Source organism: Prionailurus bengalensis, chromosome A3 (genome assembly GCF_016509475.1).
Source record: "Prionailurus bengalensis isolate Pbe53 chromosome A3, Fcat_Pben_1.1_paternal_pri, whole genome shotgun sequence".
NCBI lineage: Eukaryota > Metazoa > Chordata > Mammalia > Carnivora > Felidae > Prionailurus > Prionailurus bengalensis.
Genome location: NC_057354.1, coordinates 16,911,720 through 16,927,887, shown reverse-complemented (window position 1 = coordinate 16,927,887; position 16,168 = coordinate 16,911,720). Strand labels below are relative to the sequence as shown.

At 48.1% G+C, this 16,168-nt stretch overlaps 1 protein-coding gene across 12 annotated transcripts in view; it reads left to right on the top strand.

The window, feature by feature from the left end:
• The window catches only part of L3MBTL1 (L3MBTL histone methyl-lysine binding protein 1), a 39,351-nt gene extending 23,538 nt beyond the window's left edge, over positions 1-15,813 (top strand). For 4 of the 12 annotated variants that reach the window (XM_043602346.1, XM_043602347.1, XM_043602345.1 and 1 more), the window contains one exon: positions 199-525. In XM_043602346.1, coding sequence (XP_043458281.1) covers positions 199-329 — 131 coding nt within the window. In that variant the 3' untranslated portion in view covers positions 330-525. Of the gene's footprint in view, positions 1-198; positions 526-3,468; positions 3,627-4,063; positions 4,127-7,306; positions 10,084-15,454 lie in introns of those variants that run through there. The other 8 variants (XM_043602340.1, XM_043602336.1, XM_043602341.1 and 5 more) reach the window with 7 other exon arrangements.
• The last annotated feature ends 355 nt before the right edge of the window (positions 15,814-16,168 follow it).

The following is a 16,168-nucleotide window of genomic DNA, read 5'->3' as shown; positions in this document are numbered from 1 at the left end:
CGTAACAGGCCAGAAGCACCTAACCCAGATGTCTGTCCACCTCTCGGTCTCCTTCGCCTTAGCTTGGGCGCCACAACCAAGTGTCACAGACTCGGTAGCTTACACAACAGAAATTTATTTTCTCACACTTACAGAGGCTAAAGGTCCAAGATCAGGTATCTGCTAATTTCTCCTGAGACCTTGCTCCTTGGCTTGCAGGTGGCCGCTCTCTTGCTGAGTGTGTCCTCATGTGGTCTGCCCTGTATGCGTGTGTCCTCCCAGTGTCTCTCTACATGTGTTCAAGGACCCCCCCGATTGGAGAAGAGCCCACCCTAACAGCCTTGTTTTAACTTAATCACCTGTTTAAAGACCCATCTCCAAATACAGTTGGCCCTTGAACAACAGCGACTTGAACTGCACACAGTCCTGTAAAAGTAGTTTTTCATGATTTTCTGAATAATGTTTTCTTTTCTCTAGCTACCTTTGTTGTAAGAATACAGTATATAATACATATGACATACAAAATATATGTTAATTGACTGTTTATGTCATTGGTAAGGCTTCTAGTCAGCTGTAGGCTATTAGTAGTAAAGTTTTGGGGGAGTCAGAGTTGCACATGGATTTTTGACTGCGTGCGGTGTTGGTGCCCCTAACCCCCACATTATTCAGGGTTAACTGCACAGCCCCATTCAGAGGTACTGGGGGTTGGGCTTCAACATATGCATTTGGGGGAATACGGTTAAGCCCATAACATGCTCCAAAGGGAGGGACAAGGTGACTGAGCCTTCTGTTGGGTGACAAATTCATCTTACATCTTCAGGACAGGGCCTGGGGTGCCTGGTGGTTCAGTCACTTAAGTGTCCAACTTCGACTCAGGTCATGATCTTGCAGTTCGTGGGTTCGAGCCCCATGTCAGGCTCTGTGCTGACAGCCTGGAGCCTGCTTCAGATTCTGTGTCTCCCTCTCTCTCTGCCCCTCCCCCGCTCACACTCTGTCTCTCAAAAATAAACAAACATTAAAAAACTTTTTTGGTTTTAATTCAGCACAGAGCCTGATACACGGCAGGAGCTCTAGGGATCATGCCTTATTTGAGTTGAATGCACACCGTGTTAAGGCTAGAAGAGACCATGAGAGATAGCCTGGCTCATTGCAGTTTCTGGGCAGGACTTAAGGTGTTCCGGTTCTTCAGGAACAGTCTCTGCAACCCAGATGATCTGTAGCATGGTGGTTAAGAGCACAGCCCTGGACTTGGGCAGCCATTTATAGGCTGTGAGACCTTGGGGAGGGACCCCCTGTCTGAGCCTCAGCTTGCTTATCTGTGCAATGCTGAAAATATGCCCACCTCAAAAGCTGGTAGGAGGCTTCTCATTTAGAGAAGGTCAGGTAAAGGGCTTAGCACAATTATGTACTGGTATTATTAGCCTTGTCTATTGGCTCACCTCTTCTTGCTGCCATTCCATGCTGTCTCCACCTGGTGGAAACAGACTGCACTTCCTGCAGCTTCAGGCTTGAGTGAGAAGGGGCTTGGCCAGCCTTCAGGCCCTCGGAGTTAGGACTTCTGAGGATGGGACTGCAGTGGGCACCTCTTCTACCCACCCAGGGGACATCTGGCCAGCTTCCCCTCCAGGGTCTGGCTCTGGCCACCAGAGGGCGTGTGCCTGTGCGTTCATTCCAAAAGTATCCCGAGAACTTGGGAAGCTAAATCTTTCCAGAGACTGAGGCTGTGGCCCAGAGAGGGCAAGGAACGGCTTACCTAATCATCATCATCATCATCATCATCATCATGCTATAGAATGTTTGTGTCCGCCCAACAAAGTCATATGTTGAAACCTAATCCCCAATGTGATGATATTTGGAGGTGGGGCTTTTAGGAAATGATCAGGTCAAGAGTGTATGCCCTCAGAAATGCGGCTAGTGCCCTTATAAAAGAGACCCCAGAGCCTTCCCTTGTTCCTTCCACCATATGGCAACACAGTGAGAAGTCGGCCATCTGTTAACCAGGGAGTGGGCCTTCACCATATAGTGTATCTGCTGGTGCCTTGATCTTGGACTAACCAGCCTCCAGAACTGTGAGGAGTAAATTTCTGCTGTTTATAAGCCCCAAAAAAAACAGAAGAACCTGCCCCTAGAAGGCTTGCAGTTAGATAAGACACCCTGACTGCCTGTGGAAGTTCCCATCCTGGGCTCCGGGGAAGAAGGATTAGGAGCAAAGCTCCCTACAGCCTCTCAGCCTTGTCCCTAACCTGGTTCCTGGAGAACCAGAAAGAGGACTTGAAACAGGAGGCCAAGGCTGTGGCCGGGCAGATGAAGTGTTTGTGGTGGTAACTGTCAGGAGAGATCCCGACTGTGCTGCAGGCAAGTGCTGAGAGCAGGTGGAGCCGGGGGAGCAGCAGGTCCTTCACTGTGCGGAAGGCTGGGCTGTTTGTGGAGTGTGGCCCAGAGCTTGGGTCTGATAAGCAGACATGGCGGCAGACAGGCAGGCCGAGCTACAGAGAGCAGCCCGTGGGGCTGGTGACAGGATCCCAGAGGCTCCGAGAGTGACTGGAGGTGCAGAGGAGTTAGGGTGAAAGGCTGAAGCTAAGGGCCAAAGGGGCAGGGAAAGCCGGTCTGTGATGAGCTGGGGGAGGGTCCCTGGGGAGGCAGCAATGGCAAGCTGCAGCCGTGTGTCTAGAATTAAAAGCTCAGTGAACAGGAGGGAGGCAGCTCTCTTGGACTGTGGGCAGACAGAGGCAGGGCAAGCCCCATGGGACAGTGGCCACATGACCCAAGGCCCGTCGAAGCTGGTAAGGTAGGCGGGGGCCAGGTGTGTCCAAGCCTGCAAGAGTAGACAAAGTCCAGGCAGGTGAGCTCCAGGCCTGGTCAAGTAGGAGGCCAAACAGCGTCAGTCATGAGATCATACAGCAGCTGAGGCTGGAGGCCAAGAGCCAGGACTACAGGAGCAGGTCAGAAAGCAGGGTGACAGGCAGGGTGGAGTTGGCGAGCGGGTCAGGGATCACCTTCTAGGTGCCGGAACAGGCTGGGGAGTGGGTGGGGGGAAGAATGGAGCTGGAGGCAGTGGCAGACGCTTGCGGGGTGGGTTCTTACACAGAAGCACCCTGACTCCGCCAGAGTCAGGCAGGAAAAGAGGACAAACAAAACAGGCTTCTGCTGTCAGGGCTGAGCTTCTCGGATGTTGGAGGCCATCCTGCTACAAGGTATCTAGAGAACAGTCAGGGGTGCTACAGCACCCCCTTGCCGGGGCCCCGGGTGATGCAGCCTCAGAGAGAGAGAGGGCTGGGCGGGTCCTAACAGCTGACTCCTGAGAGTCTGTAACGCGAGGCGCTCACTTCACCAGGAGGAGTGGGCAGTGGCTGAGGAGTCAGATCTCCCTGTTGGCTGTGCAAGTCTCTCAGGAGGCCCTGGTCCTCCCTAGGGGCATGGGTAGGAGTGGGCCTCAGGGACCAGCTTAGTCCTCAGCACCAGCCTGCCAGCCTCTGCCTCTGCCTTCAGCACTAGCTCCCGACGCCATGCACCAGTCCCTCTTCACGTCAGCCCTGTCGGCCCGCCCTGACCGCTCGCTGTCGGTGTGCTGGGAGCAGCACTGCAAGCTCCTGCCGGGAGTGGCAGGCATCTCGGCCTCAGCAGTTGCCAAGTGGACCATTGACGAGGTGAGAGCGAGGACCCCTCCCCACTCCTCTTCCCCACTTGGTGCTGTCACCACACCACACCCTGGAAGGAGGGTTCAGGAAAGGCCTTTGTCAGGCAGAGCAGGCACTGCACCTGACACTACCTCCCGCTCATCCCTCCCGTCCACAGCCCCTCCTGGTGCCCAGCAGGGGCCGAGACGTGGGCCAGCAGGCCTACCCCGGTGGGTGGGGAGAGGGACGTGCTGCTGGTTCACGTGGAGTCCAGCAGGAGAGACAGGCTTCCCCTGGGCCTCTCCTTGCTCACCCGGCACCAGAGACACAAGGATCCTCTTGGGCTAACAAGAAAAAGCAACACTGTCGAAGCCCAGAGAGCACCAAGTCCACTTGGGCCCGCCTCTCCCCTCCCCCCTCCCCCCTCCCCCCAGCCCCTTGGCAACACGTCTTCTTTGGTTTCCAAGGTCTTCAGCTTCGTTCAGACCCTGACTGGCTGTGAGGACCAGGCACGACTCTTCAAAGATGAGGTGAGGTGAGGTACAAGTGCAGAGCGGGGACAGAAGGGTCACTCAGTGAGACGGCAGGGAGCAGGTGGCCTCACCAGCACTGCCTCCTCTGCTAGGGAGGGCCCTCTGTTGTCCGGCCTGTGGGAGACTGGTCACAGTGGCCCATGCCTCTGGGAAAAATCGGGTATAGGCCGTGGCCCAGCTTGTGAACCCGCTGTGTTCAGAGCGTCCTCAGGAAGGAAAATGCCTCCTGGAGACAGGGCTCCATTCACTCCTCTCTGCTCTCTGCCCAGCTTGTTTTCCAAACCTAGGCTTCACCAGGGACAGTAAGTTAAAGTGTGTCTTGAATGGCACAGGTATTGCCTTTTACTTCAAGGATCCTAACACATACTTAAAACCGAGACCCAAAAGCTTACCAAGGATAAGAAGCCATGAGTTGTACATAAAAGAACCCTAGCTTTGCAGACAGTGTAGATGTGAATCCCAGTTCTGCTGGTTTGAGCTCTTTATTGTCTCTGAGTCCGCATCTTCTTATCTATAAGATGGAAGTAGAGCGGGTATAACAACAACCTTGCAGGGCCATTGTGAGCATTGGAAATGGTGAACGGATCATTGTACCAGACTGTCTAGTATAACATACCACCACCATGCTGTAGAATAGTATATAAATCCTATCACTATACAAGAGTGCCTGATACAGTGGGAGCTCAGTGGTGGTTCTGACTTTTAATAGTTGTCCTTAAGTAAAGAACTTTACTGTGACTCTCCTAGTTTACACAATTTGAAACTAGAAGGGACTTTGGAGATTGTTTAGATCTTCTTTCCAAAGAATACATGCATCCCCCTTCACCCAGCAGCATGTAGTCTCAGCCCCTCCAGGTCAGGTGCCCAGAAGAAAGAAGTCTGCTCCTCTTCCCCTAGAAGCTTCTCTTTATCCAGACCCAACACGGTCAGCTGTTTCTTCATAGTGTCCTTGTGTGGTGGAGCCCCCAGACTCCTCCCCATGTGGGGTGTGGCCTCGTGGGCTGGTGATCTTACTGTCACATATGTGTCCACAGCTGTACCCTGGTTTCAGATGCCTTGTGACCAGCACAGAACACACTGGCTGTGTTCTGCCCCCTCCTAGATGTTTTTTGATTTTATATTTAAAAGGATTTTATAGAGCAGTTTTAGGTTCACAGCAAAATTGAGAGAAACGTACAGATTTTCCATATACCCCCATCCCTGACATGTGCCCAGCTTCCCCAGTTATCACCTCCACTCAGAGTGGTGCACTTGTTATAACTGACAAACTGATACCTAGATTGTTTTTTAACGGAGATAAAAACGTACATGGAACGAAAATGCACGCATCTTAAAAGTACAATTCCACAAGTGTTGTGAAATGTGTACACCCGGAACCCAGTACTTCAGTCAAGATATAAAACATTTCCATCATACCAGAACGTTCTTTCATGACCCCTTTGTCAGTCTCCGCCCTCATGGGCAACCACTGTTGTAATCTTTAGCACCATAGGTTAGTGTTACCTGTTCTTGAACTTCTTATAAATGGGTCCAGCTTCTATTCTTTGGTGTCTGTCTCTTTTCACTCAGTGTAATGTTTTTGAGGTCCATCCGTGTTATTGTGTATACTGGTGGTTTGTTCATTTTTATTGCTGAGTAGTGCTCCATTTTATGAGTAGCCCACAGTTCTCCTGTTAATGGATATTTGGGTGGTTTTCTTTTCCCCTAGATATGAACTATATATATATATATATATACATATATATGTATATATATAAATATATTTTAGTAACATTTAAGTTTGCATGAGCTTTGTTACAGCCATATCAGACCAGTTTGGAGGTCATGAAAGTCCCCAAGTGCCTTTTATATCAATTATCCATTGTAGTCTAACCACATCTTCCACTTTGTTACTTGTACCACTGGGTTTTTTTTTTTAATTAACCTAATGTAAAACTTTACATTTATCCCTATTAAATGTTATTTTGTTGGCTTCATAGTCTCATTGTTTTAAATCTTGATTCTGTCATCTCTGATATTAATGAGCCTTTCCAGTCTCATACAACTTGTCGTTTGATAACTAAGCCTTCTGTGTTTTAAGTCACACCTTCACCACACGTGTTTAATGAAATAGAACCATGTGGTACCCTGCAGAGGTCTTCCTTTGGTGACAAGAGTCTTAAGTGCTCTCTGAGTGCATGTGTTCAGCCAGCCACAGAACCACGCAAGAATTTGGTCCTCGTCTCTCTCCCCAGGGCATCTACCTCATCTCTCAGTTCAGCATGGTCTGTGATACAAAAGCAATGGCCAAAGGGGGCAAAGGGTGGACTGTCAGCAACAAATGGAGTCTCAGTGGGGAGCAGGACCTTTGTGAGGGCTGAGGATGATCTTTTCCAGGACCTGGTCCACGGCATCAACTTCCCCAAGGAGGCGCATGCTCCAGGGAGTGGCCTTTGTCTGGCTGGACTGATGCATTCAGACACACGGGTCAAGAATCTCTCCAGCCGGGACACAGACCGGTCATGAGAGGGATATTTCATGAGTGAGAAGTTAGAGAGCAAAGCAGACACATGGTCTTATGGGTAGTCAGCCTGTCCAGTCTGGCAGTTGGCACTGACAGCCCTAAGGAAAGTCTGCCCAGATTCAGATTAAATCACCTCCCTTCCTCTCTGCCTTCCTAACCCCCCTCTTAAGAATAATAGCTCATAGGTAATACTGTGTACCTCATAACTGCATCACCCAGACACGCTCACAGTGTCTGCCTGTTTACTGTCAGCAGCACTAACACTCACCAGTGGGTTTATGGGGGGACCGCAAGCAGCCAGTGTTTTGAGGCCACTGTCAGTGACGACTGAGAAGATATTATGCAAACACACATTGAAATCAGACCAGTCAACAGAAAGAAAGAGAAAGTGTATGTGTGTGAACATGGGGAAACCAGTGGATATCTCTCTTTCCTTCTCTGTCCCCATTGCTGTCTTCCTTTTTTCCTTTCTCCTTCCCTTCTCCTTTCTCCTTTTCCTTCCTCTTCCCGTCTCTGTCCTCCGTCCCTCCTCCCATATATCCTTTACTCCCTATTCTCTTTCTCCCTTCCCCACTCCCCATGGATACCCCACCTCTCCTTCACGCCTTGCCTTCCCCGCGGCCCTCTCCACCTTCTCCCCACTTTCCTTCCACCTCCCTCCCCCAACCCCTCAGATGATTGACGGCGAGGCCTTCCTTTTGCTGACACAGGCGGACATTGTGAAGATCATGAGCGTCAAGCTGGGCCCAGCCTTGAAGATCTATAACGCCATTCTCATGTTCAAAAACGCCGATGACACCTTAAAGTGAGTGGCTCAGGGCTGGGCTCTCCTCCAGCCTGAGCTGGGCCTCCCTCTGCAGCTGATGCTTCCTTCCTGACTTGAGTTCCTCATATCCCCCCCCCCCTCTACTCCCAACACCCTCTACATCTTACCAGGGGTCCTCCTTCTCTCCGGGGCTGCTTCCTACAAGGTACGTGGGAGCAGAGGAGCCCTGGGGAATTTGGAGTCCTGGCTCCCGCGTCCTGGGGCTCATCTGCCACCAGGCACACCAGTGAAAGTGTGACCGGGCTGGAGGAGCGTTACCAATGGAGCAGATCGGAGGTGCCCTGCCTATGGCAGCCCCACACCTCCAGCTGACTTGTTTTATCACCAAAGGGTCTTTTTCTTAGCCGTTAAGGACATTCTGGTAGAATGGGAGGCCTCCCATCAGAGGCTCATTTCTCTTTGGCATCTCTCCATGCTTTTCTTTCCTTGGCTCCTACCCAGAAGTGACCCTGCCACACACATCTTTACTCACTCTGCTGTCTGGTTTTCCAGGGCAGGGCCCATGCCATCACCCACCCAGACCACTGGCTCTTCCCTCTTGGATGGGTGAGCCTCAGAAGCATGTTTTCATAGGCCCACTGGGAGTTTCTGGCTGCCTTTCTCCCTTTTACCCACAAGTGGGGGATTCCAAGCCAAGATGCCTTTGTAAGCATGCCCAGTTCTGGATCGGCTAGCATTTTAGTGGCCCACGCCAAGTCCTGTTTCTAGCAGAATAGGTGATTAGAGCCTGTTTTACCTCTGCAGAAAAGGTCAAGGCTCCACGGATGTTCCCCATATACCCTTCCTCTATCAGGTGTGGGGAAGAGGCAGCTCAAGGGTATGTCAGAAAATCTCGGGTCTTTGGCCAGAGGGAAAGCTCCAGCAGGCATGATGGTCCCCAAAGCTGGGCATAGCGTCCTTCCCTGCAGCCATGCATCTCAGCCAAGACATTGCCCATGGGGTGAGGGCCCCACACCTGCCAGGCCTCAGGCTGTGGGAATATGCCACTATGTCTAGCACACATACCTCATGACATCACATTCGACCTGTCCCTGAAATGTCTTGCTTTTGCGGAGTCTTACAAAGCCCACTTGCACTTGGGCCTTGGGAAGGCGAATTCCTCTAGCTTTGAATTCTCTGTGGCCCCTACCTTTCGTACCACCCTCTGTCTGTCCTGCACTGCCAGCCAGGTGCCTGCTGGGGCTCTGGGACTTAGACCTTTCTGTCCAAGTGGGGGCCTAGCCTCCACCGAGCCACTGCCAGGCCAGCCGGGGTGGGGCAGAGGCAGAGGGCCCAGCGGGAGCTGGCCCTACACAGAGGTGAGGAGCAACCAAACCACGCTTCTGTGGCCCCAGGTGCTGAGATGGGCCTGTGGGGTGCAGAGCCAGGCCGCTTCCCTCAGTCACATGGTGTGTGTGCACCTAGGGCACCCTTGGGAGTGTTTGACAGGTGCAGCTATGAGGCTCGATGCTGGGAAAACGTCAAGGGCTATTATTGTTAAAATATGAAGCTTTATCTTCCCCACAGAAGTGGGACACTCAAAGCTCTGTTGATTTCCTGCCACAGTCCAGTAGGAGACCCTCTCTTACGTGGGGTCACACAGCTTTGCCAGCACAGCCATTCAGCCACCCAGCTGAACTCCCACCTGGCTTCGGACGTTCCTTCCCTTCGGCCCCGAGAGGCAGCTCTGAGCACAGGCTTCCCGAGAGGAAAGTGGGCAGTCTCTGCCTCTGGCTGACACTCGGGTTTACGGAGGTTGCATTGCCCCCTTGGCCAAGAGTAAGGAGGAGCGAGTCTGAGCCTCTCTGACTTGGTTGCTTGGGTGGTGGCAAAACTCACCAGCTCCTTGGCTTTGCTCCTCTTTGAAACTGAGGAGAGATGCTTACTGGCTTTGTGGTGTGAAGAGGAGGCAGCAAGTGCTCACAGCTGTGCTGCGGGACCTCACCTGTCCTAGCGAGTAGGCCTGGGACAGCTTTGCCGTGTGGATCTACCCAACCACACTTCTAGTGCTTGCCCACGGGAAGGGCAAGGTGGACTTAGGGCCTTGAGAAAAGGATCCCCAGGCTCTGAACTTTGAGACCTCAGCACTTTCTGCACCAACGTCAGATTCTTTGGGAAAAAAACAAAAAAAAACAAAAAAACATAAAAAGAAGGAAAGAAATCTGCCCTACTGCCCCTTCACCCCCGTCCTGTCCCCAGACAAGATCATCGCACCTTGACCTGGGTGCCCAGTGAAGGGAGAGGGTTGGTGCCAGTGCCCATGCTATGTGCCTCTGCCCTGCTCTCCAGCAGCAGACACCGCTTACACTTTGGCCCCAGCAGCCGCGACCCGCCCTTGCCCAGCCCTGGCTTAGGGCGCTGAGGACCTTTCTGTTTAATTTCTGAAGCAGAGAGAATGATCCCAGAGTTTGAAAATGAAACCTGTTTGCACTTTCATTCACATGCACTTTGGTGGAATTGTTTTTGTACTTACCGTGTGTGTGTGTGTGCGTGTGCGTGTGCGTGTGCGTGCATGTGTGTTCTTTAAGAGAATCCTCTGGTTTAAGATAAAATGACTCTTGACTCTTGAGAGAGAAGAAGTTAAAACTGTGGTGTTTTGTCAGTGTATTGAAACAACATAAATAAACTTGGAACATCTGGATGATATATAGTCAGAGTCTGTTTGTATTTTCTTGGTAAAACATCCAGAAAACATGAAATGTATATCAATAGTGCCATCACTGAAGAGAATAAAGTATTCTTTTTGTTGTTAGGAGTCCTTATTCTATTTTAAAGATAGGAAACAAAGGATAAAGATAAATGGATATACTTGTCTACACTGAGAAATGTAAACAATGGGAACCCCCAAAGAATAGTGTGGAAAGGGCCTGATCCTCGACAGTTTAAAAATGGTCAAGGGCAGAAAATTCAATGAAGCCTCCAGTTTTTAAAATAACATCATACTTTCAGGTGGGGAAATGTCAAGCTGAATGGTTAGACTCTGTTAAGTTTCCCAGAGACTGAGCAGGTGGGAAAGTGGCAGAAATGCCCTGTTCGATCACGTCAACCCCTTTCTTGTCACTATCCTTAATTTCTTTGCCCTGCTGCTCTTCTAGACTACTTAGCTAGAGTACCAACCGTGGAACTGTCCAAAGCCCATCTTCTCCACACCTTTCCCGAGAGCTTATCTGACTAAGGGGATTGGTGCCATGGTTGACTGATGGTCTCTGGCTTCTGTGTGGAACCTCAAGGCTGCCCAGGAAACAGTTAGTTTTTTGTGGGAGTTATTTTTGATTTACCTTTTCATACTCTTCAAACATCTTGGGGCGCCTGGGTGGCTCAGTCGGTTAAGCGGCCGACTTCGGCTCAGGTCACCATCTCGCGGTCCGTGAGTCCGAGCCCCGCATCAGGCTCTGGGCTGGTGGCTCAGAGCCTGGAGCCTGCTTCAGATTCTGTGTCTACCTCTCTCTCTGCCCCTCCCCCGTTCATGCTCTGTCTCGCTCTGTCTCAAAAATAAATAAAAAACATTAAAAAAAATTAAAAAAATAAAAACATCTTGCCCCATTACCTTCCCTGTTGTCTCAATACATGTGTTCATCATCTATATCACAGAGAAAATGAAAGTCATCAGGAGGAATACCTCCACCCTCCTGCCACTTCATCTGCCAATCTCCTCCCATCCATTTCCATTCTTACTTCTTTCCTCCCTATTATAGTAGAAGAGTTGATCCTTCCACTTGTAGAAGCTAGTCCTCTACCAGCCATGGCTGCTGTAAAAGGAAAAGAAACATTAAGAGACAAGAAAGGACTTTTGGAAATTTAAAATTGGTTGCAGAGATAATTCGACACATGGGTTGAAAGATAAAGTTGATGTTGCCCAGGAAGTGGAATAAGAAGACAAGGAAATGAAAAACGGGAAATAATATTTAAAGGACTAGCTGGAGGTCCAATATACAACTTATAGGAATGCCAATAAAAGAGAACAAAGAAATTATATTTAAAAAAAACCTTTACTAAAAGGAAATTTCACAGAGTTGCAAGACTATAGTTACCAAGTTGAAAGGTTATACTGAATGCCTGAAACAGTGGGTGAAAAGGAATGACACTAAGCTACATTACTGTGAAATATCAGAATAATGACAACAAAGGATTTAAAAGCTTCCAGAGGGAGTAAAACAGGTCTCATCCAAAGGAACATGAATCAATAGCATTGACCTCTCAACAGCAATGCTGGAAGCAAGTGAGTGTAGCAATGTTTTCACAATTCCAACGGAAAGTTACTTCCACCCTAGAATTCTGTACCCACCTGAGCTGTCAATCAAATGTGAAGGCAGAAAGAACATTTTCAAACATACGTTTCAAACTTTTATCTCCTGTGAACCTTTCCTCAGAAAGCCACTGGAGGATGTGCTCCATTAAAATGAGAGAGTAAATCAAAAAAGAGGAAGATCCCCAAAATGCAAAGGCATTTCAGGGCATCTGGGTAGCCCTGTCCGTTAGGCGTCCGACTCCTGATTTCAGCTCACACTTTGTGAGATCAAGCCCTGAGCCAGGCTCTGAGTTGACAGCATGGAGCCTGCTTGGGATTCTCTCTCCCTTTCTGCCTGCCCCTCCCCCACTCGTGTGCACATGCTCTCGCTCTCTCTCTCTCTTTCTCTTTCAAATAAACATTTTTTTAAATGCAAGGATAGTTCAAAATAAAGTCAATCTATGTATACACCACATTACTAGAGTGAAGGGGGGAGGAAACACAATCATCTCCATTGATGCAGAAAAGGTATTTGCCAAAATCCAACACTGTTTCACAAGAAAAACAGAAAGCTAGGAATAGAGGGAAGTTTCTCAACATGATAAAAGACATCTACAAAAAACCCCACAGCTAATATCATTCTCAATGGTAAGAGACTTTCTCCCTAAGATTGGAACCAGACATGGAAGCCCACTTTTCACCACTGCTTTTCATACTGGAAGTTCTAGACAGAGCAATCAGATAAGAGAAATAAATAAAAGGTACCCAAATTGGGATGGAATAAGTGAAACTATTCATGGATGACATGATCTTATATAAAAAAAATCCACAAGAGATCTGCCATAGCTGCTAATTTAAGCAAAATCACAGGGTATAAGATTAACACATGCAAAAATCGCTTGTGTTTCTCTACCCCTGCAACAAACAATACAAAAGGGAAAACAGGAAAGAAACTCTACTTACAACAGCATCTAAAAAAATGAAATACCTAGGAACAAATTTAAAGAAGGAGGTGAAAGGCTTATATACTAAAAGCTACAAAACCATTGCTGAAAGAAATTTTAAAAGACCTACATTCATGGAAAGACATCTGTGTTCATGGGTAGGAAGACTTAATACTGCTAACATGTCAACACTACCCAAAGTAACCTATAGACTCAAAACCTATTGAAATGCCAATGGCCTTTTTTCAGGAATAGAAAAGCTGATCTTCACATCCATATGGAATAGCAAGAGGATCTCAAAAGCCAAAACAATCTTGAAAACGGACAAAGTTGGAGGACACAGATCTTCTGATTCAAAACTTGCTGCCAATATAATCAAAACTGTGATATTGGCATAAGGATAGACATAAAGACCAATTGAATAGAATTGAAAGTTCAAAAACTAACCCATACATCTATGGCTAGTTGATTTTTTATTAGAATTCCATTCAGTGGGGGAAGAACAGTCTCTTCATCAACTGGTACTGGGACAACTGGATCTCCACTTGTGAAAAAATGCAGTTAGACGCCTACCTTATACACATAAAAAATGAACCCCAAATGGGCCAATGACCTAAATATAAGAGCTAAAACTGTAGAGGTAAAATAAAACATGGAGGCAAATCTTTATGACTTTGGAACTGAAGGTGAATTCTAGATGTGACACCAAATGCACAAGCAACAAAAGAGAAAACAGACAAGTTGAAGTTCATCAAAATGAAAGACTTTGGTGCATCAAAGGACTTCATCAAGAAAGTGAAAAGACAACCTATAGAATGGCAGGAAATACTTGTAAATTGTCTATCTGACAAGAGTTCAATATCCAGAACGTACAGAGAACTCCTAAAACCAAACAACAAAACGACAAATAACCCAAATAAAAAATGGGCAGAGGGCTTGCCTAGACATCTCTCCAAAGACTACCATAATGGCCAATAAACACATGATAAGATGCTCCACATCATTTGTCATTAGAGAAATGCCAATCAAAGCCACACAAGCTGCCACTTCACACCCACCAGGATGGCTGTCAGCATAAAAATGGAAAAGAATCATTGTTGGCAAGGGTGGAGAAGCTGCTGGCTGGAACGTAAAATGGTGCAGCCACTGTGGGAAACAGGTTGGCTGCTTGAGGAGGAGTTTGGTCCCTCAAAAAGCCAGACATAGAATTACCACATTACTCAGAAATTCCAGGTATGCACCTGAAAGATCTGAAAAGAGAACTTGTGTGCCACTGTTCACTGCAGCATTATTCACAATAGCCAAGAGGTGGAAAGGACCCAAGTGTCCACCGGTAGGTTGATGGGTAGACAAAATGTGGTCTATCCATACTACAGAGTATTACACAACCATAAAGAAGGATTAAACCCAGGGGCACCTGGGTGGCTCAGTCGGTTAAGCGTCTTGACTCTTAATCTTGGCTCAGGTCATGATCTCATGGTTCATGAGATCAAACCCCATATTGGGCTTCGTGCTGGCAGCGTGCTTGGGACTCTCTCTCCCATCCTCTCTGCCCTCCCCCACTTCTCAAATAAATAAATAAACATTTTTTAAAAAGGATTAAACAACATGGATGAACCTTGAAAACATGATGCTAAGTGGAATAAGCCAGGCACAAAAGGACAAATACTGCATGATTCCACTTAACAAGAAATATCTAGCATAGGCACGTTCATGGAGACAGAAAGTAGACTGGAGGTTACCAGGGACTGGGGCAAAGGGGGATGGACAGTTATTGCTTACTGGCCATAGAGTTTCTCTCTGAGGTGATGGAAAAGTCTTGTAAATAGATAACGATGATGGTTGTACAACAGTGTGAACGTACCTAATGTCACTGAGCTGTCCACTTAAAGATGGTTGAGGTGGCAAATTTTGTTGTATAGATTTACCCACAATTTCAAAATTAGGAAAGAAAGAAAACAGAGGAAGGAAGGAAGGAAGGAAGGAAGGAAGGAAGGAAGGAAGACAGAAAACATAGGTGTCCACGAAGTAGGACATCCAACAAGGAGAGAGATGAAGGGAATGTCCAGAGTGATGGGAAGGAAGGGCCAGGTTGACAACTGAACAAGTGTCCAGGTGAGAAGAGAAGAATGAAAATGTTCAGAAAGGATGAAAACAAAACAAACAAATGAAATAAAAACTGCTGTATTATTGTATTAAGAGGATATTTTCAGCTCTATCAGAGTTTAAGAGAGAAGTTGTGTGTGTGTGTGTGTGTGTGTGTGTGTGTGTGTGTGTGTGTTTGGTGTGTATTTGATATTTCAAACCATCAAAGGAGGTAGTATTAATTAACTTTAGGAAACGCAGAAGCGTGAGTTTGGATGGGTGAGATCTAAAGGTTCTCGTTCCGTAGTAGAAAGGAGTCCACTTGATAATTTTTAAAATCATAAGGAGGAGGAGTATCAGGATAATCATGCTATTTAGACACATGGAGATCAATTCCCAAGGAAGCAGCTTTTTAAAAATTTGAGGAGTGGGAAAGGACCTGATCTTTTTCATTATCCACCTCATAGTCCTATTTGATTTGGGGGGAATGGGGGAGAAGGGAGGGTGCAAGAGAGCGAGGGGCAGAGACAAAGTGAGTGAGAGAGAGACAGAGAGAGAAGTGGGGCTCACCCGAAGCGGGGCTTGTGCTCACCTGATGTGGGACTTGAGCTCACCTGATGTGGGACTCGAACTCGAGAACCGTGAGATCATGACCTGAGCCAAAGTCAGATGTTTAATGACTGTGCCACCCAAGCGCCTGTCCTATTTGATTTTTTTAAACTTTTGTACATTCATCCATTTCTAAAAATCTTTTTTTCAGAAAGAAACCTGGGGCCCCTCTCAGGACTATGTGTGAACACTGGCCCAAAGGTCCTGTGCCCAGCTCATGTGAGTGACAGATTTTTCCCTACGAATCCCGTGGCCCTTATCCCCTCTGCCTGTGGATGAACCTGCAGGTGAGAGAAAGGGTGTGTGCAGGTGGAGGAAGTGGTAGGAGTGTGGGTGGGGGCCAAGGAAGCACAGAAAAGTGGGCTGAGGAACGTCAAAGTGGAGGGAATATCCATGGACGTAGGTTCCCATTGGTTCAGTCTCTGGCTCCCCTTCTCATCCCTGAAAACATGTCTTTGGCCTTCATACCCAAACGACAGAGTCCGGCCAGCCAGAGGGAGAGGAGGGGACAGGGAGGGTGGCAGGGGAAGGAGGAGGAGGAGGACAGAGAAGAGATGCACCCCTGCGGTGGCCTTGCTGCAGGGGTGGCCTGGCTATTTTCTGCAGCATTGGGGAGGGAAAGGCAAGTGGAAGCACTGCTGATAGCCATGTCAGTTGGCCCAGCTTTTTACACGAATTTGGTAGATAGGTCAAAATGAACCCAGCCCTCCCCCCGGACAGGAGTTTATCAGACAGAAACAGGAGTGCAAGGCCACAGGACATTAACACATCCGTGTTCTCCACGGCCTTGTTAGAATTATTGTGAAATTGGTAGCAGCTTAAATGTCCAACAGCAAAGAAATGGTAAATAGGGAACAAGGATACA